The following is a 26,392-nucleotide window of genomic DNA, read 5'->3' on the forward strand; positions in this document are numbered from 1 at the left end:
CAGATTGTGAGAAATGACTTCCATTTTGAAAGAGTAATCAAGGGAACCAAGGTTATAGTGGTAATGAAAAGACCAGACATGGAAAGCAGACACACACAACAAAGAACACAAAGCAACTAAAACCATACATACAAAGCAACAAAAGTAAATGAGCAACTCAGACTCTGCTAAAAACTGGGAGCATGGACCAAATGATGAGATCTACTCTATGACCAGTATACATTCATTATAACATACACTTCCAACACACCTACAACCTCTAATTGTATAAAGTTACAATAAGACATGTGAAATTGCAAATTACATGTTTTACCTTTTTGTGTCTTTAAAAACAATCGTTCAATGTAATAATGTCTCTGGTACATAAAAATGTGGCTTCCTGTTCTCCTATAGAAGGAGAGGACATGCATGTAGGTTGGATACATTAGAATTCTAACCATTGATAGAACTTGATAATTTTTCTTTTGTAGATAAAAAGATCCGATTCAGCCTTTTACTGGGAAGAGAGAGAAATAATGGCTAATGCCAACAGTCCATGGATTGTACAAGTACGTTTTATATTCATAAAATTTAACATTTCATTTGCTTTTGTGATACATGCTTACACATCTGATATTTATTTTCCCTTTTCTCATACAAATACATATGGAAAATAATGATATGCAATGTGAAGGATACTTCCAGGGTGAAACATTTGAGATGTATATTGCAAGGCATTATAGAATTGGTAAGAATGGTTTGTAAAACTGTTCTGGGATAAATGCAAGATAAGATTTTTCTCAAATTATACATATTGTGCCATTTTCATCTGTTCTGAAAATCTATAATCCTAAAGAAAACTTTATGTTTGTTTCAGTTACATTATGCTTTCCAAGATAATAAGTATCTGTATATGGTTATGGACTATATGCCAGGTGGTGATTTAGTTAATCTGATGAGTAACTATGATGTTCCTGAAAAATGGGCCAAATTTTATTGTGCTGAGGTTGTGCTAGCATTAGATGCAATACATTCAATGGGTTTTGTTCACAGGTAAATTTTCTTTCTGCATTTGAATTAATTATCAAACATCACTACAGCTTTTCATTTTCTGACTGATTAAAAATCAAAGAAATCATCATCATTCTGTAATAATTATATCTTGCAGAATACATGTAACATTGGTGCTTTTCCAATCACATGCTATTGTCATCAGTGGAGACATATTTTCATCACCAGCATCCTATTGCATGAACATTTTCAATTTTAAATGATTAAAATGTAGTCTATGATGTTAATGTAGAATTTTGAATTCATCAGTTCGGCAAGTTAGAAGTACATAGTTCCTCATGTCAGGACATCTGTCCAACTTTCATTCTTTTGTTTTCTGAGTGATATGATACTGGTAAAGAAACTTATTATGATAACTATTGCATCTTGGATTGTGGTGATACTTTTAATTCATAGATGAATTTTCACCAGTTTAAATTTGTTATATTTTAGAGATGTGAAGCCTGACAATATGTTAATAGACCAGCTAGGACATTTGAAACTGGCAGATTTTGGTACCTGTATGAGAATGGACAAGGTAGAACACCTTAAACTATATTTGATACAGCAATCACATGCAAATTTACAGATAAACATGTATATGTGGCTTTTCTGGACAAAAACATACAAGAATATTTTTTGCTCTGAAAAACACGAATTTAAAGCTAATCGTTTGTGTCTAAAGAGAATTTCAAATTTTCAACACTATGACAATTATAATTTTTTTAATTTATATTGGAAGTCATTTATATCCATTATTTTAAAAACTGGGAGCATTCACTTATATTGCTGTTTTTTTTGGGGGGGGGCAATGTCTGTTCAATTATTGTTCATCTCATGGGATCAGTTTGGAATTTGATATGCAGCTTCATCTTCATGCTTTATACATTTGAATTGGTTGCACATCAACTTATTTTTGCCTTAACAATGGGAACAATTTGAAATTTGGTATCAGCTTCAGCTTGTCAATAGGTTTTACAGCGTGTAAACTTTTCAGCTCAGCTGTACATCAACTACCTGTTTGTCATTTATTTTTTAGGGTATAGTAAATTTTTTGTCACAGAAACATCAGCAGTTCCTTGATGGAATTATTTAAATTTTGACCTCAAGCTGTTGTATTGTGTTGGATTTTTCATGGATTAGTATTCCTCTGTTTTAAGTATTCCTTGAAATATAGGGAATGGTACTATTAAATTATTAATTTCCGCTATTTTCATAGTGAACATAAAAGCACAGAAAATAGTCCCCAGGAAATTGATTTTTAACACTATATAACACTTCATTTTTTGAAACTGCTAAAATTGATACCCACAAATATGTCGACATGAAAGAAACCGCTATTAAAAATGTTTACAGTATCAACATTCTGTGGTGGTATCTTTCTCAACTACTCCACTTGATTCCTTTAATATTTTATTTTGATAATCATTTAATTATAAATAACTGTTTTATATTGTTAAGGATGGTATGGTGAGAGCTGATACAGCAGTGGGTACCCCAGATTACATATCTCCTGAAGTATTACAATCTCAAGGAAGACCAGGGTACTATGGTAGAGAATGTGACTGGTGGTCAGTTGGTGTGTTTCTTTATGAAATGTTGGTTGGTAAGTAATATCGTCATTTAATGTCTAATGCTCTTTAACTAATAGAGCAAATACATGCATTAACATATGATGGATTGTTATTTCACATATTTTGCAAATTAATTTTAATGATGCATCAGTTTTCTTTAAATTTCAGTGAAATTTGATAAAATTATTATTAATTATCTTGAATGCTGAATGAATTTCTGTTTCTTTTTAGGTGATACACCATTTTATGCTGAGTCCTTAGTAGGAACATATAGTAAAATTATGGACCATAAGAATTCCTTGAGCTTCCCTTCTGAGATTGAAATGAGTAATGATGCCAAGGACTTAATTTGTGCTTTCCTAACAGATAGGTACAACATATACTTTTCAGTTCAATATATATCTGCAGTATTATGACTATTAATGTAGAGTAAACACTTTCTCTTATTTTGCATTCAGATATGGTTTCTGTTTATTCCTTTACAATGCTGTGAATTAGTAAAGAAATGTACATTCTGAAGTCAACCATTAATTTAATCAGATTGGTCAAAGTATCATTTTGTGTGTAGAAAGAGTAATATTTTCAGAGTTGAAAAACAATGTCCTTTTAATTGGATATAATTATTTTCAGAACTGAAAGGTTAGGAAGGAATGGTGTTGAAGAAATTAAGTCCCACAGATTTTTTAAAAATGACCAGTGGACTTGGCAAAGCATCAGAGATGGTAAGAAGTAAACAGAATATAAGTGGTCTCCTTTTTATGCTACATGTACATGTATATGGCAGGCCATTGCTTGTCAGATGAAAGGGTTATAAACTTCATATTTGGGGTCAATTGCACCCTGTAAAGTAAAAACAAAACATGTGGTTCAATTTGTCATTTGCTCTGAAAATGTCAATTAATACTAACCAGTTTGGAAACAGAAGAAAAAATGTTCAGATCATGAAATGGACTTTATAACAGGATGCATGAAGATGGTACATATATATATACATACATGAGTTGGTAGTGTCATGATCTATCACAACTTGTGCCTGCTGGATCAAATATTCTTCTATTGAGAATTATATGTGCACTATGATATTTACTGTAACTTTTGTAGTGTTACAATATGTTATGATTCTAACAATAATTTGTGTTGTCTAGCTGTTCCTCCTGTTGTACCAGAGCTAAGCAGTGATGTCGACACTAGTAATTTCGAAGATATAGAGAAAGATGATGGCCCTGAAGGATTATTTGAAATTCCTAAAGCTTTCGCTGGAAACCATCTACCATTCATAGGATTTACATATAACAGGGATTACCAGTAAGTTTAAGTAGTATTTTTAGCAAAAAATGCACTACTTTTCTGCCATGAACACAACATATAGGAGTGATAACTGGTTGGCTCATTCAGAATAATGTGTCAAGTGGGATGACATGCATACTTTTGCTGGCTGTTGTTTCTTTGAAATCAAACTCCAGGTTGATCAGACATTCTTTTCCTAACATATATGAAATGTATATAAAACCCACCTTCCTATAAGAAATGTCTGTACCAAGTAAGGATCATTGCGGTGGTTTCCAACTTAGGTTTTTTTTTTTTTTTACCCTGATATTTCCATTTGTTATTTGGACTTTCCTTTTGACCATTTCTTTCAACCATTTCTTAGATTAAATCATTTGGGTAATTTTGTTGTAACCCTTCATATCTGTCCCTGGATGTACAACCACAATTTAATAATAAATGTTTGTTTTAATGCCCATCAAGTATATAGTTCTACTTTATAGGCTATACTAAAAGAGATACTGAAATGAAATGTTTTGTAAGCTTTGAATATATTTACTTAGTACATTGTAGGTAGAAAGTCAGTTATCTCGATGCCTTTGTAGTATTAAAGTTGCAGATAGTTTACAATGAAAACCATTATAAAACTTGTGAAATTGTTAAAGATGGCAACCATTAAAGTCATTAGTCCTTTCCTCGTTTGTCTACCCCGGACTTGACTTTTTACGGGCAGCTTGGCGGGTGTTTCTAAAAAAGCAGAGGTCGCTTTCCCTGTCGGTGCACCTGGCCCATGCTCCCAGTTTTTAGTGGAGGTCGAGTTGCTCATTTGCTTTTGTTGCTTTGTGTTCTTTGTTGTGTGTGTCTGTTTTTCCGTGTCTGGTCTTTGTCCCTGGATTGCATTCTTTTGATTACCGCTATAGCCTTGGTTCCCTTGATTACTCTTTCAAGTAGTAAATATTGTATGCACAATTTTCATAGATGACATGACTTAATTTTAAACTGACATTCATCAATACATTTACTACTAGTATTTTACATTACAGATTCCTGTTAGGAGGTGGATCAGGTGGAGGAGGAAAGTCATCAATGGATGTAAGTTTTATGTGATGTGTCACTACCCATACTTCGGCATTCATACTTCAATTTATTTAAACAGTCATGCACTAATTTGTGAAGGTTTAAACATTAATAGAGTGTAAAAATACTTCAGATACACACTCGGGTGTTATATGGTTAAAATAAACTCTCAAGGATATGGTCCCAGTAGTGTTTTATGCTTTTTAGCTTTAACTATTAACATCAGATAGAAGCTTTTTAATATTTTTAGGCACAATTTTATATTAATTACAGTTTAAAGCACGTTCTTGATTGGTGTAATAAATGCCATGGAATTTTGATATGCTTTTCAAACATATTTACCAATCATTTCCCTTCCTTGAATTTTAATTCAAAATCTCAGCCTGAGGTAGATGCTATGCATTGCGTGCATTTGAGTTCATTGTTATACAATATTTTCAGTGTGTGTCTAATGGGGTAAGTAAAAATGTTTAGGTAACCCTTGTCATGTTTTGCAATATAGAATATCTGTCTTCCTAACATATAGCTCGGATGGGTCATAAAATTAGCTAATAACCTGTTACTGAAAGCATACAATAGCTCAAGCAGTATAATTTGAATAACTGGTTTTTAGGTTTCAGAAGTTTCTGAATTTAGTGTTTTTTTTCATTATTTAATTGGTTGAAAGTATAAATATGATTTAAAACATAAACATTAAACAAGGTGGTGTTTTCTTTTTGTTTTTGTTAGATGTGTTATTTTTTCAGGATCAGACAGAACTAATAGCATGCAATTATACATTTATCTCTTTCATTATTTACTAAAACCTTTTGTATTCACAGTAGAGGTATAAGAATTAGTATTTTTACTTTCGGCATGTACATATATTGATGGTATTTATTTAGGGATTTTGTAATGGTTCATTTTATTATTTAAATCATTATTGGTACAAAAATCTCAAATTAGCATGACAATTTGGATGGGCCAAAATATTCAAATTATACTATGAGATGAGTGGAGATTTTTGTAGTCTGAAAATGCATCATATGATAGGAACTGGGATTTTAGAACTTGCTTCTTGATTTGTCTTCTTATCACCTAGCACTGGCTTATTCCACAGATCACTCCTATAGATGAGATGTTCCTTGTAAAATTATCAGTTTATTATCTGTCAAGTAATTTAGTACGACTACCAACTGACTGCTATCCTCCGTCTGTCTCTTACATCCTATGAACACACTGTAACCGACATCCTACAGCAGATACATAGTTCTTAGTCTTAATCTTGAACCCTTTTAAGGGCATAGGTCAGAGACTTAGGTTACAGGTTTGTAAATTGTCACAAACACAATCTTTGGAACATTTTATTTAAAAAAATGACCTTACCTAGTAGATACTTAGTCTTTTAGAAAATTAGAATTTCTGTTGATTGTTAAGACCATTGGTCAAAGGTCTAGACCCAGAGTGGTTTTTTTTACTATTACGATATGTTGCCCACTTTTGCCCTAAGTATTATTTTAAGGACTTATTGTTTCCTGCTCTCGTCACATATTTATTTATGTTGAGGACTTTTCAAGAAAAAAAAACTTCCTTATTTCACTTAAAACACACCAAATTGATTTTTATTCTACTATTTCCTATGAAATATGAGATTTTCAGTTCAGTTTTAGTATCAGGAAAGGCTCTGATCTTTATTATAAAGAATCTACATTACAGAAACATGTACTTGAATTGTCCTCTTAATAAATTGTCATCTAAGTTCAATTACGCTTGAAGGACATATTATACAAACAGCAATCTAGTGATGTGTTAATGGTGTACCCTAATTTTGCATTTATTTGGGTTTATTTTCAGAATGATGAAGACAAGAGAAAGTTGGAAGAGCAACTAAGAACACTGAAGTCAGAAAAAGGAGAACTTGATAGGAAATATATGTAAATTTCTAAGTATAAGAGGTTTCCCTTGACATTTTTTAAAACCATAACACTTCAGCATAGGTTTGATATCAGTAATCTGTACTTTTTTCCCTTTATGTTGACAGATATTTTTCTTATATGACAAGATGCTTGAAAGTATCTGTCAAAATATTGGGAGTGATGGTGACATCATCAGATCTTCTTAAGAGTTTTGAATGAACATGACATCACACGGTAACAGTCTGTAGTCACAATGACAAAAGTAGTCCAAAAACCAAATGTACATTGAAATGATCACAAAAATGCAATAGTAGATTACTGATCATGTGGAACACCTTGACTGGCTCTCCTGCACTTATCAAGATGTTCCATGTTATATTGTCCATCAAAATTATTAACTGTTATTCTATATGTATTTCATGGTTTGAAATAATTTGTTGCCTTCATATCAAGGATGGATCCTCCATATTATTTGATGCCTTCAAAGTACAGAGTAAGCCAAGATTTTGAGAATATCTTGAGAAAGAAACAAAAAAATAGCAAAAAATATTTTACTTTAGAACTGTTTACAATGATTTTTGTTGATGCATTTATATGTCAGAATTAATGAGATTGCAAATTTATTGTCCCCTGCGATGCGTGGCAAGGGGACATGGAAATGCCATCCATCCACGTTTTCCACACTTTTTTTTGTTATGCTTTTACCAAATAAGTTTGTTTTTGTTATGTGGCCTTATTATGAACAGTTACAGATTAAGTTTGAGTTTGGTTACGGTGGCATGATTTTTATGGAAGTTGTGGCCCTTGGACTTAGAAAAAAATTTCATTGAATTTCCAGTTTCCACACTTTTTTGTAATGCTTCTACCAATTGATGTTATATTTTGTATGTAGTCTAACTATGAAAAGTTACAGATTAAGTATGACTTTGGTTACGGTTGAACGATTTTCACACAAGTTATGGCCCTCGGACTTAGAAAATTTCACTGAATTTACAGTTTTTCACACTTTTTTGTAATGCTTTTACCAATTGATTTTTAAATTTTGTATGTAGTCTTACTATGAAAAGTTACAGTTAAGTTCGACGTTGGTTATCGTTGATTGATTGTTACAGAAGTTATCGCCCTTGGACTTAGAAAATTTCAGTGAATTTAAAGTTTTTCGCAGGGGACATTGGAACGCTGTACTTTTATTTAACTTGGATAAAAAGGATTAGGACACCAGAGTTTGTTCTGAGAATTCCAGTATTATTGAATTACTAGATAATGAATTTCATTTTACAGGCAAGCAATTCAAGATTTAGACAGATTAAGTTCAGAAGAAGTAAAAATCAGAAGGGAAAGAAGTGAATTAGAGAGAAATGTGGCTCTTATTCGACATGATTTGAAAGAGGTATAAAGAATTGAAGTACAAAAGTATCAAAAACCTGTATATTGTGAATAAGTTTGAACATGTTGAAAAAAAAAGAGTTTGAAAAAAATTTTGGGCGTATATTGTTATGGCACTGTCGTCGTCAGTAGACACTTTTTTCAAGCGATAGCTATTTGATCTTTGTAAAATTTTATAACAAGGTTCCAAACAACAAATAAGGGTAACAACAAAAGTACTGAACACTAATCCGATTCATAATCAAGTCAAGTCCAAAATAAATCTGCAAAATAGATATTACTCCACCGGAGCAGGCTGATTTTTTGGGCAGAGTCCCCTTTGGCCCCTTATAACTTAAAAACTGTAAGAAATGTCTGAAGAGAAAGGTTGTTATTGATATTTTGGGTTATGGCCCCAACTGTTTTAGAACCAGGTGTCTAAAAAATGCATTTCATGAAATTAAACTATAACTCCAGTTCAACAATATGCTATACCACAATGGTCAGACTTGGATTGATTTTTTGTGGTAAAAACTTGAACTTTTCAGAACTTAGTGGCCTAATAGGGGGTCAGAAACATGCGTTTTCCTGATGTCCAGAGAATAACTTGACTATTAGTGAATGAATCTTTTTGAAATTGTATATTTATTTTTTTTAGAATCCTCATAAAATCCCTGCCTTCATTTTTTCAATCAGATTTCAGATATTTCTTACGGTCTTCGAGTTATAAGGGACCCCACTCCAAAAATTAAACTTTTATTTTCAGTCCGATTTTGAATTATTTATTTATTGGGATCCATATGAAAATCCCAGCCTCAATACAAGAGCTTTATAAAAGATTGTTTACCAAGTTAACTCTATCATTTACTATTTTTGAGATAAAGAGGTATAAAGTGATCCATGAATGCTCCCTGAAGCAGACCTTTATACTTAAATTAAATTTCAAAATATTGTGCAATATTGTGTCCAGATGAGTTGTTGTGTCCATTTTGAACTGTAAGTCCCTATGGTAAGTGTGTCAAAAAATTAAAATTGTGTGTACAACATAGTTTAACTGGCTGTGGTTGTATCTTGTTGTACTAAGTGAAGCTTTTTATTTTAACATTTTCAATAAATTATTTCGTTCATGGTTAGTCTTTCCAAGGTCTTTCAATTCTTGCTGTTTATTTATACCATTTTTCGTAGGAATATACGACAATAGAAAAACAAAAAATGTTTTATATTATTTTGATTAATATAAAAAAAAAAATAGTGATTGCGTAAATGAACATTACTTTTTTTCAGACTCAAAGAAAATTGGACAACGAGAGTGACAATAGAAGGAAATTAGAAAGCATGATAAGAGAAAAAGAGCGACATTTAGAGAGTGAAATAAATGCAAGAAAAGAATTGTCTAGTAATAAAATGCATACTCATGAGAAAGTGTCAACGCTAGAAAAATCTGTAAGTTATTAGTAGTAGAAAAGTTGAATAAATAAAGATATTACCATGTTTTACAATTGACCAAATAAGGTTTGATGATGCTAAAAGAAAATGAAAAGTCAGACACATTGACCTTTTATCAACTGAACAAAGCTTAGTTTTACAAATATAACTAACAGCTGTAGGTATTAAGTGTAAGTGTTTGTAAGGCAAAATGGAAAAAATCAAAAACATGCATGTCAAAACCCCACCGATCTGACAATAAAATATCACTCAAGGATGCTTTCTCTATTTGTAAAGAACATTATTTGATCTCTGCATCACTGGCTTTGCAATAGAATCGTAGAAAAATGAGGTTTTTGACAGAGTTATCTGCCCTTGAAATGTTCATTCTTAGTGCATTTCAAAAATTGTAACTCAATGGTCCAGCATGATATGGAAAATCTTGTCTGTTTTCCCTGATTCTGATGGTTGAAATAGTTAAATTACACTATCAAAATGATGGGGTTTTTTTCATACCAGGTTTCACCAACTGCCTGATTCTTACGGGGACTGACACTTAATGTTTGAGAGAGTTTTCAAATTTATTAGCATTGAAAGAAAGGAAGTAATGGAATTTTGTATATAAATATATAGGTAACTAATATCTTTAAAAAGATCAATTGAATAGCATTACAAATTGTTGAAAAATTGTCCTTTTCACAAAAGATTTTTGAAAAGTGTGTATTTATATATTTTTTTTCAGATTTCTGATTTAAATGAGAAGTTGCAGATGGAATCAGAAATGTCTGCAAGGTTCAAGAAGTCTTACAATGATCTGCAACAGGTATATTATCTTACCAGTTATTATTGAGTGCAAACAATTTTTTCTCAATTTAATATCATGATGTGTTAAGATTTAGATATCACATCCTAGAGTGCATTAAATACTTCAATGATCATGATTTTCAGTCATGATCCTGTATTTTCCAGGCCCTTAATTATTGACAATGGTTAGGAGATAAAATTTTAAAATGAGGCATTGCAATTGCATCGAAAAATATATTATTATTGGTCCTTTTTAAATTTTTTGGGCATCCTGACTATCTGATCAATCTTAAAGGATATATTTTACATTTTGTTGAGAAGGATTGACACATAATTCTTCAAAATGATTCTTGCATAGACTTGTGTCGCTATGGGTTTCTAGTTTTTCTCTAGGAAGACAAATGTTTTATCATCTTTGTCATACATGTTCATGCTGATGCTAAGTCTTTATTGATTTTCTGCCAACAGAGATACACAGTAGCAGAGAAAAATTACAACGAGTTAAATTATAAATACTCAGAAGTACAAACTGCTAAACAAGCTTTAGAGAAAGAAGTAATGAATCTACAAGCTAACCTTGACCATGAAAGGAGTAGTAGGACCCATGCCTCTGAAGATCTTATAGAACTACAAGGTTTGTTAGTTCATGTATAGAGACATGTAACTTGTAATCATATCTTTGTTAGTAAAGTCTGTTAGAATTTTTTCATGGATAGTTACATGTTTCATTTAGAATAGTTCTATAATTAAATAAAATACATATATAACCTATGGGAAGATAATTCATAGCTGTTAGATATCTGATGCTGATAATTATTAGTATATAAAATTTAGACCAGGATTTTATTTAATGAGTCTTTTTATTGATGAATGCTGCTTAGAGGAAGGCAGAGTTGTTTATGATTACATTTATGCCTGGTTTATTTTGTGATGAGTTGAAAAATGTGCCTTTTTGGGGTATGAGATGAATTTAAAGGGAACAGACCTGACATTTATATGGTTCTTGTAGAAAAAATAAGAGCCATACAGACTGCCAAAGATCTGGTGGAAGAAAAAGAAAGGAACACAAATAAAGAAATTCAAAGACTCAATGATAACATTGTTAAGCTTGAGAAGGTAGACACAGTTATCTTTATATTATACACAAGTTGAATTAAATTTCTGTTATAAGCAGTGAATCTTTTCTAAACTGAACCTAGAATAATCCAAAAACCTGACATTTAGAAGGTTCCTGAATCTTGGTAAATTGAACATCTGGTCACATTCTTCAATCCTAAAAGGTGTTTGGTTAAGACAGGTTTCCCATAATCTATAGGGACATTGCTTCTTTTATTTGGGAATAATTATTATATTTGAGTTTAAAAAGAGGATTTAAATCTACCTTTTATATGAAAAGTACAGTTGAACCTCAATGTGTCAAACTCCGATGAGTCAAATCTTGGATAACTCGAACTAATTACAAAGTCCCAGCAAAACTCCCTGTATTCCAATACAATTTGACCTTGGATGACTTGAACTCGGATGAATTGAAACCTCAGATAACTCGAGGTAATTAATCGGTCCCCTCGATAGGACTTCGAGGTTAATTAACCCTGATGTCTTGAAGTCAACTAATTAGTCGGAAGACTGATTGCTTTATTACAGACATGATGGAAGTGTGTTTTAACAACAATTAGCGTGGCTTTTAAAATTAATTTGTCGACACTCTTTATGGTTTGATTTGTTTATTTAATTAATTTAAAATTGCGTGTGTTGTTAAAAGAAATGAAAATTTTATTAATAACATGTTGGAATTTACACTAACAGTGATATGGGATATTTTGATATTTTTTTTTTTTAAAAATACAGATGAATTGAAATGGTATCTGACTATTTATTGAAACATCAAACAGACGTTAGTATGGGTATTTTAACAAATACTTTCGTTTCGCTAGTGAATTTGAAATTTTATCGTAATATTGTAGAGCACATGGTTTGGCGATACTCCTGATTGGATTTTGAATGAAACAAAGCAGCATTTTATGAACTAAGACGTTTTTAATATAAAAAAAAATAAAAAGGAAATTTCACTAACAGTCGATGCCGTGCAGTATTTTAAACATGATATCCAACATACAAAAAATATCTTCTGATATGAAACACATGACATTACAAAGTATTGTATAAAGTGAAGTACATGTACAAGCACAACAAATGATGTAAATTCAGAAATAACCATGGACCAAACTACTAGTATTTCTGGTTTATCCTCGACCTGGGATTACTTAAACCTCAGATAACTCGAACATTTTTGCATGGTCCCTTTGACTTAGACTTAACGAGGTTCAACTGTATTATGCAAAATTGTTGTTTTTTATATCTGTTCGTTGCATGGAAATTGTTGATTTGTTTAAATTTTATGCTTGTTTTACTCTGGACTTTTATAGAGTAAAAATAACATGGAACTGGAGTTAGATACATTCAAGAAGAAGTTGACAGATGAGAAGAATGCCCACCAGACTACTATTGCTAGGTTTAATGCTGACAAGAAAGTCATCAAAGCTACATCTGAGGAATCCACACTTAGTGCAATAAAAGGTAGAATAATAAAACAAGTAAATTAACTTACTAAGTATTAAGCATGGAAAAAGATGTATCAGGATAAAATGATATTTTAAATTAAAGATATGTCAGGTTTATGGAATGGGAATTGCTAGCACAACATTTTACGCATGCCTAAAAAAAAACCACAACTGCAAGTAATTATACTTTCAGTAGTTTCTGAATAGACAGTTTATGTCATTACAGTATAGAGCCATTACTGCATTAATATGTAGGGTTATGTTTCACATATTATCTGTGGTAGATTAAGAGATGAGGCTGTTTTGTACCTAGATTCACAAAGCATGGCATTCAGTGATAGGAAAGTATCTATCTTATGTTCTGATACTGTCCAGGCTGGTGTTGATGCTTTGATATACTGAAAATACTGTTTAAGAAAACTTTAATATTTTTGATTTAACCATTTCAGATATCCAGCTTAAGTTGGATCAGGAAAAGGCAGCAAGACAATCAGCAGAAAATCGACTGTTAGAAGTAGAGAAATATAAATCAGAATTATCAGTAGATATCAAACAATATGAACTACAAATCAACAGTATACAGAATGAATATAGAAATGAGAGAGATAAGGTAGGACAGGGAAGAATTTTTGAACATTTGAACAAAAGAAAGTCAAAAGTAGAATCCATAATCACCATGAAGCTTCAATTTATGAAACAATTTTCAAAAGGAAAATTATCACTAAGTAATTAATTTCATGGATTTTTTTCATATTCTAAAAGCTTAAAAAATGAGATTTCTGGAACATAGTTAGAACTATTTACTTGACTGACACTACAGTTAAATTAACATTGTGCTTCCAAATAATAACCAAATGTATATAATTAGATTTATACGTGTATTTCAATATTTTATAGGCCAAAAATCTATCTTTACAAGTGGAGCAAGAAATTCAGAGGAGAAATCTGATGCAGAGTGATTTCAAAACTCAAGCTGCTGAACTAACTAGATACAAAGCTTTAGAAAAACAACTGAGAAAGGTAGTTAGGATTTTTTTAAGAATGGAAGGATGCTTATATATGCTCTCTGTATATCCATGTGTTATTTAAAAAGAAATTGTCTTTCTATAAGTACATTTGTATCTGATAACAATTAGTTTAGATAATTCTGTACTTTTTATTTTTGTATGGTATTTTTTTAGGAGTTCTAGTTACAAAGATTTATGATTCATATTTGCAGAAAAATGTGCTATTACTCTAATTAACATTTAATAGTTTTTTTTTTCTTTTATATCAGGAAATATCTGATATAAAGGAATCAGCTCAAAGCTCAGATGGAGAAATCAGGAAATTAAGAGAGTAAGTTTATTGTCACTTCATGTACAAATTTTCCATTTCATTTCATAAGTATGAATTCACAACACGATTAAGTTTTTATATAAGAAAATGCATTATAATGTTAAAAAAATGTGAATACCTAGCATTATTTTCAGAAGTTATATTTTTTAACCACATTTAAAATCATATATTTGTCTATTCATCTGTTTGTAACATTTTTGTTTTCTACATATAATAATAAGACCACTCGACAAAATTTTTTCAAACATTAAAACTGCTTATGACCATTTAGTTCAATCAATGGCCATTATTTACTTTTATGGACCTTATTTAATTGGTTTTATGAATTTTCAGAGATATGTCTGTAAATGAACTTCAAATGAAAGAACTACAGGACCAATTAGAAGCAGAACAATACTTTTCTGTAAGTGGTATTTTTGACTGGGAACTTGGGGGGATTGTTTGATCAACAATTTATCTTGGACCTTTTATCATACCCTTACATGTAAAGTTAAGGGGGTGTATAGAATGAAAGAAATCACCCTGTCTTTCTGTTAGTCCTTCCATTCATCTGTCCACGTATTTCATTAGGACAACTCCTCCTAAACTGCTCAATGGACTTTTGGCTTTTCCATTCGGAGATATAAGATACTTTGGGAAGGCATTTTTAAACCAGGGGAGCCACCAATAGAAGTTCAATTGATGTTTTATGTTAAACTTTATATTTTGTCAAGAGACCTAAACACCCACCAATATACAAAAAATAAAAGTGCCTTCCCTCTGTCCCTCATATGTTTTACTTGAACAGTCCTTAGGCGATTTTTATACAAAAGTTAGGCAGTATACACATGAAGGAAGATAATTATTTAGGATTAATGCCAAGGGAAATGAAAGGATTAACATGATAAGAGTCTTAAGTAAAGCAAGGTATTCTTATAGTTAGCTTGCTCAGAGAATTTCTTGTTAATAAGATTTGTTTGATATTTATTACATATTTAAAATTCTTGGGAGGTTGTCATGTCATGAACATATTAGAATAAAACATAAAACAAATCCTGCAAGATCAGCTTAATACAAGTATGTCATTCATGGGTTAAATGTTTTTACAGTCCCTGTATAGAACACAGGTCAAAGAACTGAAAGATGATGTGGAGGAGAAAAATAAATACGTTGATGATTTACGAACTGATCTGCATGCATTAGAGGAAGAAAAGTAAGTTAAGTTTTTAGCATCTCTTAAATTTGTCAGATTTTATATTTCATATGTGTCTATAAATTGCTGCAGCATAAAAGCTTGAAGTCATTTTATTGGCTTCACTTATTCATTTCCAATTAGTTAAATGCATTTGTGTTTTTGCATGTCAGGAAAAAAATTACATTAATTCCAGTCACAAAAAGGAATAAATTAATAGGTAATTAATTCTCAATATGAAATACATTGAATAATTTTGTTTGTATTTAGGTTTTTATTTTGTTTATTTTGTTTAGTTTTTATTTTGTTTGCCTATTAACTGCAATTAAGATTCAGAGTTTAGTGTATTCTGCTGTTTGTTTGATATTACTACAATACCCAAGAATGAACAGTTATGATTAATTGTTTTAGAGCATCATTAGCCCAACAGTTACAGTTAGCACTTGCCAAAGCTGAATCAGAACACATAGCCTTATCTATAGCCGAAGAACAACTTGCTGATGTTGAAAAAGAGAAAACTGTTTTGAAATTAGAAATTAAAGAACTTGTATCTAGACATAAAAATGAGCTGGCTAAGAAAGACAGTATAATTTCTTCTGTAAGTAGAAGTACCGAGTAGTTCATGTATTTATTTTCTTAATCAATTCTTTAATTAACATTGAAATCAATTTAAAGTTTCTGTAAAAAGTAGACTGTTGTACTTCAAATTGGTTTAAAATATCTCTTTTAACACTGTGAATTCACACATTTTTGACTAAAATGACTTATTCACAATAATTAAATCATGTAATTACTTCTGAAATCTGACAAAACAATAACCTGTTGTTTTTAGACTGAAGATAGTAATAGAGACTTTTCCAAGAGGGTTGAACTGCTTCAGATGGAGAAGGATGATATTTCAAACAGAATGAAAGGCTTACAAGATGGTATCTATCCACTGTACCTTCAAATGATATTATATGCAACCTATAAAGCTGTTTATCACACCTTAGATTTACCTTTTAAATGAAGCTTTTCCTAAAAATGTAACACACCGTTATGAAACTTGGTAGCCATGGCCTCATAGTAACTATGGAGAAGCCATTAAAAAACATTTTAATTTTGTTGCTTTGTTAACCCCAAAAATTTTTCTTGTGATGGTTCAACACTTGATCAGAACAATGTGGACTAATACATAAAAAATGCATGGTTTTGAACCCTGTTTCAATGTTTTTGACAACCTAAATGCTAAAAATGGGAAACAATGTTCATTCTGTGCAGGTATTAATGATTTATTAAATTTAAAATTTTACATTTCAGATTTACAAAACATTCAACAGAAGAGTGCACCTGACAGTGAGATAGGCAAATTAAAGAAATCTTTGGAAGAAGAAAGATTAAAAAAGATTCAGGTATGTATATTATTTGTTGGATAGATAGAAAAATAGTCTGACCACATTCTGCAGAAGAAAAGGCAATATTTAAGGTTTTTATTGTTTTTTTTCTCATTTCTATAGCAAACATGCTCAGTGGTGTTATCATGAGTTGTAGACACATGACCAAAGCTTACTTCTGAATTTGTTTTGGACATATTTGTAATTGTACTCATTTGGTAAAAATGAAGTTTTGGGTATTGCTTCATTCCTGAGCCTTGATCTTACCCTTAAACATACACGATGCTTGCTAGGGACATTTGATTTTGGAGTTTGACTAGAAAGATTGTTTTACTGATTTATAATCACTATGCTGTGCAGGAATGTGTGTTTGTAACTTTACAGGCTGTGAATAAATTAGCTGAAATAATGAATAGAAAGGAATTTAAACCTCAGAGTGGTGGTAAAAATAAGAACAACAATGCTGATGTAAAGAAAAAAGACCGGGACTTAAGGAAACTCCAACAGGAATTACTCATGGAAAAGGAAAAGTATAATAAAATGGTTGAAAAACATGCAAGAGATTTGTCTGAAACCCAAGCTGCTCTTTATGATGAAGGGCAGCAGAAAGCAAGGCTTCAGATGGAATTAGATTCTAAGGATAGTGAAATAGAACAATTACGACAGAAATTGACTTATGTGAATATTGATGCTGCTTCTATGAACAGTAGTACTATGGAAGATGGAGGAGGAGAGGGGGGTTTAGGTATGTAACAGTAATCTGATATCAAATTCATTGTAATCGTACCTAATAATTTTGGTTGATCGATTTTCTAAATTTTTCTCAAACATATGGGCACTCTTTAAAATTTGTCATATAGAAATACATGAGTGGTCAAACTTGATTTTAAGTTAGGTGAGTGCTAATGATGAGTTATGAATTGATTTTACAGAGATGTTCAAGATACATGTATGTTGTAGAAATAGTAAGCATGCCTTTAGAAATTTTTGTAAAAGATAGTGAATGAGAAGAAAATTTATTAGACACCTATTTTTATAATGAAAAAACCAAAACATTTTTTGGGTTTTTTGCACACAAAAAAATAATATCATATGTATATATAATAAATTTGAAAACAAAATAATAATATACATATGATGTTAAGAATCTGTCGAAGTACAGGATATGTTGATTGGTATGTTTTCATGTAAGAAAAAGATTAAATATAGATTGTCAAGTCATTGAAATAGCACAAAACACTTTTTTTTTGCTCTGCTTGATCCAATTATATGGTACACATGTAAATTATATTTCAGGCTGCATTGAAATTGTACATTTTGTGAACAAAGTTGGATTTATTTTCATGATTATACAGATTTCATAGATGTTGATTCTTCTTCCACTCGTTGCGAAAAACATACTTGCTAAAACTTAATTTTTGCCATCAAGAGTGGAGAAATAATTTAAAATGTTCTTTATTACTGGAGAATCTATGTATTTCAGATGTGATATTAGAAGGCTGGTTAGCTGTGCCAAATAAATCTAATATAAAGAAGTATGGTTGGAAGAAGCAGTATGTGGTTGTCAGTAGTAGAAAAGTTTTGTTTTATATGTCAGAAAGTGACAAACAAAATTCTGATCCAGTTTTAGTTTTAGATATAGAGTAAGTTGCCTGTTTGAAAAAGCAGTTATGTTGTATAATTGAAAATTAAGTTTTAAGGTCAAGTTTTAATCATATCCCCTTTGGATAGACTAACTGATTCTTTATGACATTTTATCAATATTTGTTCTTTCTTATGCCATATTTTATATCATATTCAAAGGTTTTTTTTCCCTAAATATATTTGTATGGTTGTTACTGATTTATATTTGATCTATTGGTGTATAACAAAAGAACTGATTTCTTAAAGACATTCCTAAACTCACTGACATCTTTTGATTAAGAAGAGTATCTTGATTTTTTTTCACTAGAAAATTATTCCATGTGCGATCAGTTACACAGGGTGATGTATATAGGGCAGAAGCTAAGGATGTACCAAGGATCTTTCAGGTGGGTTTTTAATGTGAATAATTTGCATAAATTACTTGATATGAAACCCATGTATGAAATAATTTTACATTGTATTTTTTATGAGGTATATAATCATGAACTATATGATTTTCCTGTTATATTATAGCATTCATAGCCTTCCACGTGTTCCTCTAAATTTATAAATCATTTTTAGGTGTTGTATGCATCGGAGGGTGAAAATAGACGTCAGTCAGATGGCCACAATGAATTAGCCAACCCACAAGTAAGTAAAGTCTTGTTCTGCATTTTCTGGTTTTCTTATCAAAAGAGTTTTAATAAATAACAAACTTCAAAGTGATGAATAAAGAATAATGCAGAAAGTAGTTAAGTGGGTCTAACAGGGTAAAAATGTTTTATGAAGTCCTCTTTCATGCTGAAGTTATCCTACAGAGTAAAAAGTCTATTATACTTTTTGGGGTCATTTGGTATGAAAAACAGATTTCCTTTTTCTGCAGAGGTTGTCCCCATTTTGTATATATTGTATGTATATTAATTTCCTGTCAGCTTTAATATATATATAATTATATTGCATCTTTCCTTAATAATCACATATTGAATGATTGAGGCACATTTAATTATAATTTCTAGGACAAATCAGCTGTGATAAACTACAAAGGTCATGAGTTAATTCCCCTTCACTATAGAACACCCACAACCTGTGATGCTTGTAACAAACCAGCATGGCATCTTGTTCACCCACCTCAGGCGCTTGAATGTCGACGTAAGTATATGTATTATATGGTGTTCTTCAATTACAGATTTCTGGTGATGTCATGTATTGCATCATGTCACCTTTACTTTAAGGAAAATTGAAAAAGAGTGGTACCACTTTCAATAAATTCTGATTGTGGTTGAATTAAACAGCCTTCCAAGTAGATTTATGCTGTAGATGATAATTAAAAATGCCCTTTACTTTTGTTTTTGAAAACTTATTTGAAGCTGGCTAACTCCAAATTTTGTCAAGTTGTCAACATTTACGAAGCACTTTGTAAACAACTATTTCATGACTAAATTTTGAGCCTACAGAAAGATCAAACCAGTGTTTAAAAGTGATGAAGTAAGGCACATGGACAGAATTCTTCTTGGAGAACCATGGAAACACTATGATTTAATAAAATTTTATTGAAAGTGGTTCATTTCTATTTCAAATTACCATATAATGTCAGTATCTCAAGATTTAAAAATACTTTTATACAGCACTGGTTCCAGTATTCATGTTGTAGTATCATAGTAAGGAAGCTGTGGAATTTGTATTTCTAGAATTTTCTTTTTCTGTAAAAAAAAAAAGATGCAGTAGTGAGGAAAGGATTATAGATGATTTTTTTTCTATTTGTAGATTGTCATACAAAAGTTCATAAAGACCATTATGATAAGAATGAGGAATTTATAGGGTATTGTAAAGGTAAGAGTGTATTCTGTAATTCTGTTAATGTCTATACTATGAATTGAAGTATTTACATTTTCTTTTAAATGGCCAGAAAAATCCTGCATTGATAGCTTATACATTGTTTTGTATTTCCAATTAAAATACATGTAGTTTATATCCTGTTGTAATGTGAAATCATCTTCAGTTTAAAATGCTGCATGATTTAACTCTGGAGTATTCTTTATACTTAAAAAAATATAATGACTAATGTCATTGTAAGTTAAGCAGTGCAGAAAATTGTACCAAGTCTTTGGGGTGAGAAGTCCAATAGAATACACTGTTTCATACAGATTTTTTTAACTATGTTTTACAGTGAATTATGACCAAAATATTCAGGCAAAGGAAATGCTTTTATTAGCTGAGACTCCAGAAAAACAGAAACTGTGGATTCAGCATCTTAGTAAAAAGATTTCGAAGAAAGGAATAGTTAGTTCAGGAAATTTAAGGTAATTATTTAAAGTTTAATTGTGAAAAATTTTAAATTAGATGACTCATTATTTTAGGTTGTGGAATATTTTGAATTAAACCAGGAACTAAATCTTCATTTTAATTACACCTTTAGGCTTCAATATTATTTAATGAGCTGCTTAACAAATTCTTTTTAAACTTATACACAATTAAAAACATGTCAAGTTCTATTATTGTGTATATGTATATTGCATTTGTCCAGGAGTTATGTCTTTTTTTTTTTCACTTAAAAAGAAACAGTTTGGATATCTGAGATCATAAGATCAACTGTCATTAATTTTCAACTGTGGTTTAAATTTGTAACCAAATTTGTTGATTGCAATAATGAAAAGGCTTCAGTTATCCTTTATATTAACTGTTAAAACTTCTTTATTTCAGCACCTTAAGAGGCACCAAACAATATTCATCCTTTGGACCCCAGGGTCGACAGAGTGGTCCCAGAAATGCTGCAACATTACCTCCTAATTCACGACCTGGTTGAGCAGCCAGAGTTATGTTACCTTCACTACTACACAAAGAATTGGTGGTGTCTAGATCCAACTTCCTACCTTCTAATCATATATCAGAATATTCTTATATTACTGACATACATACCACATTGTCAGAACTGTTCTTACATTACTGACTTACATACCACATTGTCAGAACTGTTCTTACATTACTGACTCACATACCACATTGTCAGAACTGTTCTTACATTACTGACTAAGGTAGACCATTTTATATTTCAAGTTGAATAATCATAGTGTACCATTTCATATTTGGATTAAATATGCCAGTATTAAGGCAAATGTGTTCTTGATTTAGTTACTCAATTTTACTACTCTAACTATAGTGCTTTGTAAACTTGTGCTATGACATTATTAATCATATTTACCATATATCTGTTTTATCGAAGGTGCTTTTCCACAAATTATTTTTTGGATGCTAGTTAAATAATATAGATATCAGAAAAACTAACCCCTATATAATGCAATAAAATTGTCTGTCTCTATCAACAAATCATTCTGATGCTAGTCATATTGTTAACAGTGTTCATTCCAAATCATTATAACGATGTTGTTCTTAATTGGAGTATTGTCTCTGAAATAAAAATGAAAATAAAATGGAAATTAATTGATTTCTTATCTTGAAATAAATAATATGTCAAAAGTATTTTTGCCATTACTTGTTTTAGAGGTAAAAGCTAACCATGTAAGTTATGATTTATTTTTATTGTGTCGATTACAATAATCAAAAGGCTTCAGTTATCCCAGATCAGTACATGTATTGAGATATTATCATATATTTATTGGTGTTTTTTTTTCTACTGTTTATTCTTTTGGTTGTGAATTCAGTGATAACAGAAGCAAAGATCTCAACAAACTTATGAAAACACATGGACCAAATGTGTAATGAAAAATACTATTAAAATATCTTTCTACTGCTATCAAGAAACTCTCTTTTAATGGCAATGAATCAAAAAGTATATTTTTTCTTAATTTTCAATAGTGTTGCAGAGTGTAGTAAGTAGATGGCATGAACATCTCATTTTTTGGTCTTTTTTAGAGGGTAATATCAGAATTAGAATGAATAGTGAATTGATAGATTGAAATAAAATTTAAAGTTAGATGCTAGAATTATTACAGAACTGACTAGATTAGGTCCATTAAGATATGAAAATGTTGCTAGTTAATTTTACTGGAACATAGAATGGAATGAGTTTAGGTTTAGAGTAATTGTTAGTCTAGATATAAAGAATCTCTTCAGTAATGATATTTATTTATAATATTTTATTGTATTTGTTTATGGCTTATGATTTATACAATATTACTTGTCATCTTAATAGATATCATGTTCCCATCACTTAGGATTACTTAATCTATTACTATGACCTCTACTCACAGTAAACTTCAGTAAAAGTTTACTTTAGGGACAAGGCAAAGAAACTAACACAATTAAACCATTTAAAGTTAATGTCTTGGTGTTAAGGCCATTTTTCCTGAGAAAGGGACACATTTTTTTTTACCAGTACCAAGTCCGTGATAAAGATGTGTTTTATAATGTTCATAGCTGGAAAGAAATTGCATGAGGTGCTTTTTTTGTTTTTATTTTGGTAACATGGAAATATAAATGGATAATGAGGCACCATTAAAAGAGGAATAGACCAAACACAACACAATTCTTTATTCTCGAAAACCAAACAATGGAAACCTGAGAACCAAGATATTATATTTGGCTTAACGACGAAAAACATTTTACGTGCTGTTAACTAATATTGTTATTCATTTTAATCCATTATAGTGCTAGATAATTCATATTGCTTAAAAGTGCTGAGTTCCAATAAACCAATATATATATTTTTTACATTCATATATACCTGTTATGTTACTGGTCTTTGACATGTATAATGTGTAAATAAAAATATGTAAATACACAGCATGTAAATATACATGTGTATATACTGACAGTGTGTGTATGTGTGTACAATAAGCAATATCTATGGTGCTGAAATGTAAAAGTCATTTATTCACGCTCACTACTAGGTTGTACACAATAATCTTATTACTGATATATGATATTATAAATCAGGATTCAAATCCTTACTACAAATCTATAGAGTTCAGTTGATTTCATCTCTTTTTTCATTTTTTCCAGTTCTGTCTTAAAAATCTAAGCAGACAGACGATATAGCTGAAGAAACTGTAAGGATTGTTTTCAGATCATAAAATTTTTGTATTTTAATGTTTCGTTTTTGTTTTTTTTTTGTTTTTTTTTGTTTTGAATTTAGAAATATATTTAAAATGATTTACTTGTATTTGCTGTTTGGAAAACTGCTGTATAGAGATAATGTTTAAGGTAAGTCCTGGATACTGAAAGTAATGAAGAGTTATTATTCATTTATTTATTAACTCCCTGAGTTTCATAACGCTATTAAATAAATATCTTCCTTCATACTTCAAGTCCCAAGATATCTTGTACATGATTGAAATGGATTTTGAAATTTGTTAAAATGGGTCTTATATAAGGTTTAAGTTGTGTGCTTGTGTATGAAAATCTTATGCATCTAAACATATCATGATTTATCCTGACCTGTAGTATTATGAAGGCCATATCAAGTTATTTGATTGGTTGTTGTCCTACCTGTATATTAGCTTCTAACCAGGTAAGAAGATAATCTACCAAATAACTAAAGGCTTGCCCAAAAATTGCTCACTTTCCAATAGGGTACTTCAGTATCATTCCAATTATCTCCTTTGAACTGCTGCTAGTACACATATATCTAAAAACACTATTGTTTACAACTGTATACACATTTTCATGGAATGCCAAGGTCTTTCCCCATTTTCACAAGAAATAAATTCAGAGTTTGAAGAGAGGCCTTACAGAATACATGTATTTCACCCTGTGTTTTAGCTTGCTTTGTATGTTTTTTTTTTTCTGATTTTTTTTTATAATAAGTTGGTTAAGTGGTGGTTAAGATTAGAATAATTTTTATAATGTCTAACAGAATTCAGAATAATTGCATTACTGTTACAATACATTCCAAAGGAGGTTCAAAATTTAAAATAACTTGGTATTGTGGTATAAATTAATATGCTGCTTACTTCAGTACACTTTAAATGTCAAAGAGTGAGTTACACCAATTTTGCAGGAAATTATTTATGAAAAAGTGACATAAGTTGAGCATTCAATTTGTTAATGGTTTTGAACGTTGATCTTATATTGTGATGGTCCTATAATATGTAATTATATGCATGTTTAACTGATGTATCCTGTACTGAACATTCCTATATAGAGAACACTGCTATTAAATGCTTTATCACTGCAACATACCAGGAGAAGTTTGTTGTATCTTTCATTACATATTGCTAGATTGATACCAAATTGCATGTACTAGTATTTCTTTTTAACTTAATGCAAGTCAAGGTTTTAGGGCATTGTGGTTTAAAAAAAAACTTGCATAAAGAATGCTGTCAGAAATATTTTAGGATTTGGAAATTTAAAAGAACAAACTTCTGGTGGTCCTGCATAATCTGGGGTATTTATGTTTGTAAACTATTTTGTCATTATAATGTATATTATGGTGTAAATATCAATGTACTTCCAATGCTTGTTTCTAATGGCATCATTTTTTATACCATGTGACACATGTATCCATATATTAGCAGATTTGTCTGATCATGTTTTTCATATCAGATGCAGGAATAAATAAATAAAATGCTAATGATGAATCGTCTCTTGTTTTCTTTTATACTTCGTTTTCTTTACAATTTTTTTTGGGGGTGGGGTTGGGGGGGGGGGGGCTTACATCACTTAGTTAGTCTCTTCTTGTTTTAGAAGAACTTTTTGAAGTTATATATTGCTCACCTGGCCCAATAAGCCAAGTGAGCTTTTTGTCTGTAAACTTTTCTTCAAGTTTTAGTTTACAAATTATTATGAAACTTTACATTAATGTTATGTATGGTATCCTGCACAAAAATTGCGTTTGGAGTGTTATCCGTGAAAAAAAAAGGCCACCATGTCTATTTATAGGACATGATGGTCATTACACATATTTCAAAGGATACCTCAAAAACTGTGAAAGAGAGAAAAAAAATGAAAGACATTCCTTTCTTCAGTTTGAAGAGCTCTACAAAAGTTTCCTTGAGGTCAAAATTGTAGGGCAATTCTTAATTAGAGTTATTGTGAAACTTTCATTGATAAAATGATCCTTATTATCAGCCCTACAAAAGATACTATTGTTACCGCCCTCGAATGTCAAAAAAGATTTTTTTCACTATTAAGTAACCTTGGCCTAAAAGGTCGCGTGACTTTTGTCATCACTAAGCATCCGATGTCGTCGTCGTCGTCTGCCGTCCTTTGTTAACTTTTCTTTAAAAAGCTCTGAAACCACTCAGTGGATTATTACCGAACTTGGTCAACAGCAACAATTAAAATTAAATCGATTATAAACATGGTCACCATTTTTTAAACCACAGGTGTCAAAATAGGTGCACAGAGGCATTATGTGATGTAGAATGTGTGAAAGTTTCATTAAGTTACATTCAGCGGATTTAGAGGAGTTGCGGTTTAGAAGTGGTGAAGGAGGGACAACATTATCACTATATACCTCCCTCTTTTCAAGAGAGGTTTTAATAAGTGAGGGACAGTCTGTGTGTCCATTACACTTTTTATACGACCACAAAAGAAAAATACGGTCGTATAATATGGCGCAGTCGTTGTAGGCGGCGTCGTCCAGGGACACTTTGTTTCCGTGCGATAAATTTAGTTGCGGTTGAGCAATTGTTCTGAAATTTTGAGATAATTTTACTTACTACTATTGGAAGGTTATTATTTAAATTGGACTTTGTGGCCCCTAACGGTTTTTTTAAAAGAGGCCAAAAAGGATAAAAATAGCCCATGTAGAATGTTTGGGGTTTTTTCGATTTTAATTTTTTTTATTGTGTTCCTTATTTAACTCTGGTAAACAAATGTAACAGCAGATTTTATGTGTCTTTGGGCCTTTTTCAAGTTATAAGGGGTCACCAAAAAAAAATTAAATTGTTTTTTTTTTATATTTTTGGTCCGATTTCGAAAAAAATGGATT

The 26,392-nt window shown here is 30.9% G+C and overlaps 1 protein-coding gene across 2 annotated transcripts in view; it reads left to right on the forward strand.

Moving 5' to 3' along the window:
* The window catches only part of LOC148629449 (rho-associated protein kinase 1-like), a 29,174-nt gene extending 4,137 nt beyond the window's left edge, over positions 1-25,037 (forward strand). The window contains exons 5-36 of one of the 2 annotated variants that reach the window (XM_088551405.1): positions 471-548; positions 857-1,032; positions 1,483-1,567; positions 2,491-2,635; positions 2,835-2,973; positions 3,234-3,325; positions 3,749-3,908; positions 4,913-4,961; positions 5,388-5,402; positions 6,780-6,859; positions 8,123-8,231; positions 9,491-9,649; positions 10,374-10,454; positions 10,904-11,069; positions 11,445-11,551; positions 12,862-13,012; positions 13,446-13,606; positions 13,894-14,016; positions 14,273-14,334; positions 14,668-14,737; positions 15,423-15,526; positions 15,917-16,103; positions 16,338-16,431; positions 16,805-16,896; positions 17,263-17,623; positions 18,362-18,521; positions 18,830-18,908; positions 19,084-19,152; positions 19,518-19,650; positions 20,266-20,331; positions 20,669-20,801; positions 21,202-25,037. In XM_088551405.1, coding sequence (XP_088407531.1) covers positions 471-548; positions 857-1,032; positions 1,483-1,567; positions 2,491-2,635; positions 2,835-2,973; positions 3,234-3,325; positions 3,749-3,908; positions 4,913-4,961; positions 5,388-5,402; positions 6,780-6,859; positions 8,123-8,231; positions 9,491-9,649; positions 10,374-10,454; positions 10,904-11,069; positions 11,445-11,551; positions 12,862-13,012; positions 13,446-13,606; positions 13,894-14,016; positions 14,273-14,334; positions 14,668-14,737; positions 15,423-15,526; positions 15,917-16,103; positions 16,338-16,431; positions 16,805-16,896; positions 17,263-17,623; positions 18,362-18,521; positions 18,830-18,908; positions 19,084-19,152; positions 19,518-19,650; positions 20,266-20,331; positions 20,669-20,801; positions 21,202-21,304 — 3,789 coding nt within the window. In that variant the 3' untranslated portion in view covers positions 21,305-25,037. The remainder of the gene's footprint in view (positions 1-470; positions 549-856; positions 1,033-1,482; positions 1,568-2,490; positions 2,636-2,834; positions 2,974-3,233; positions 3,326-3,748; positions 3,909-4,912; positions 4,962-5,387; positions 5,403-6,779; positions 6,860-8,122; positions 8,232-9,490; positions 9,650-10,373; positions 10,455-10,903; positions 11,070-11,444; positions 11,552-12,861; positions 13,013-13,445; positions 13,607-13,893; positions 14,017-14,272; positions 14,335-14,667; positions 14,738-15,422; positions 15,527-15,916; positions 16,104-16,337; positions 16,432-16,804; positions 16,897-17,262; positions 17,624-18,361; positions 18,522-18,829; positions 18,909-19,083; positions 19,153-19,517; positions 19,651-20,265; positions 20,332-20,668; positions 20,802-21,201) is intronic. The other variant, XM_088551410.1, reaches the window with a different exon arrangement.
* Positions 25,038-26,392: the final 1,355 nt, after the last annotated feature.

This window comes from Perna viridis, chromosome 1 (assembly GCF_037379345.1).
Source record: "Perna viridis isolate PV_CMFRI_1.1 ecotype Kerala chromosome 1, ASM3737934v1, whole genome shotgun sequence".
NCBI classification, from domain to species: Eukaryota; Metazoa; Mollusca; class Bivalvia; order Mytilida; family Mytilidae; genus Perna; species Perna viridis.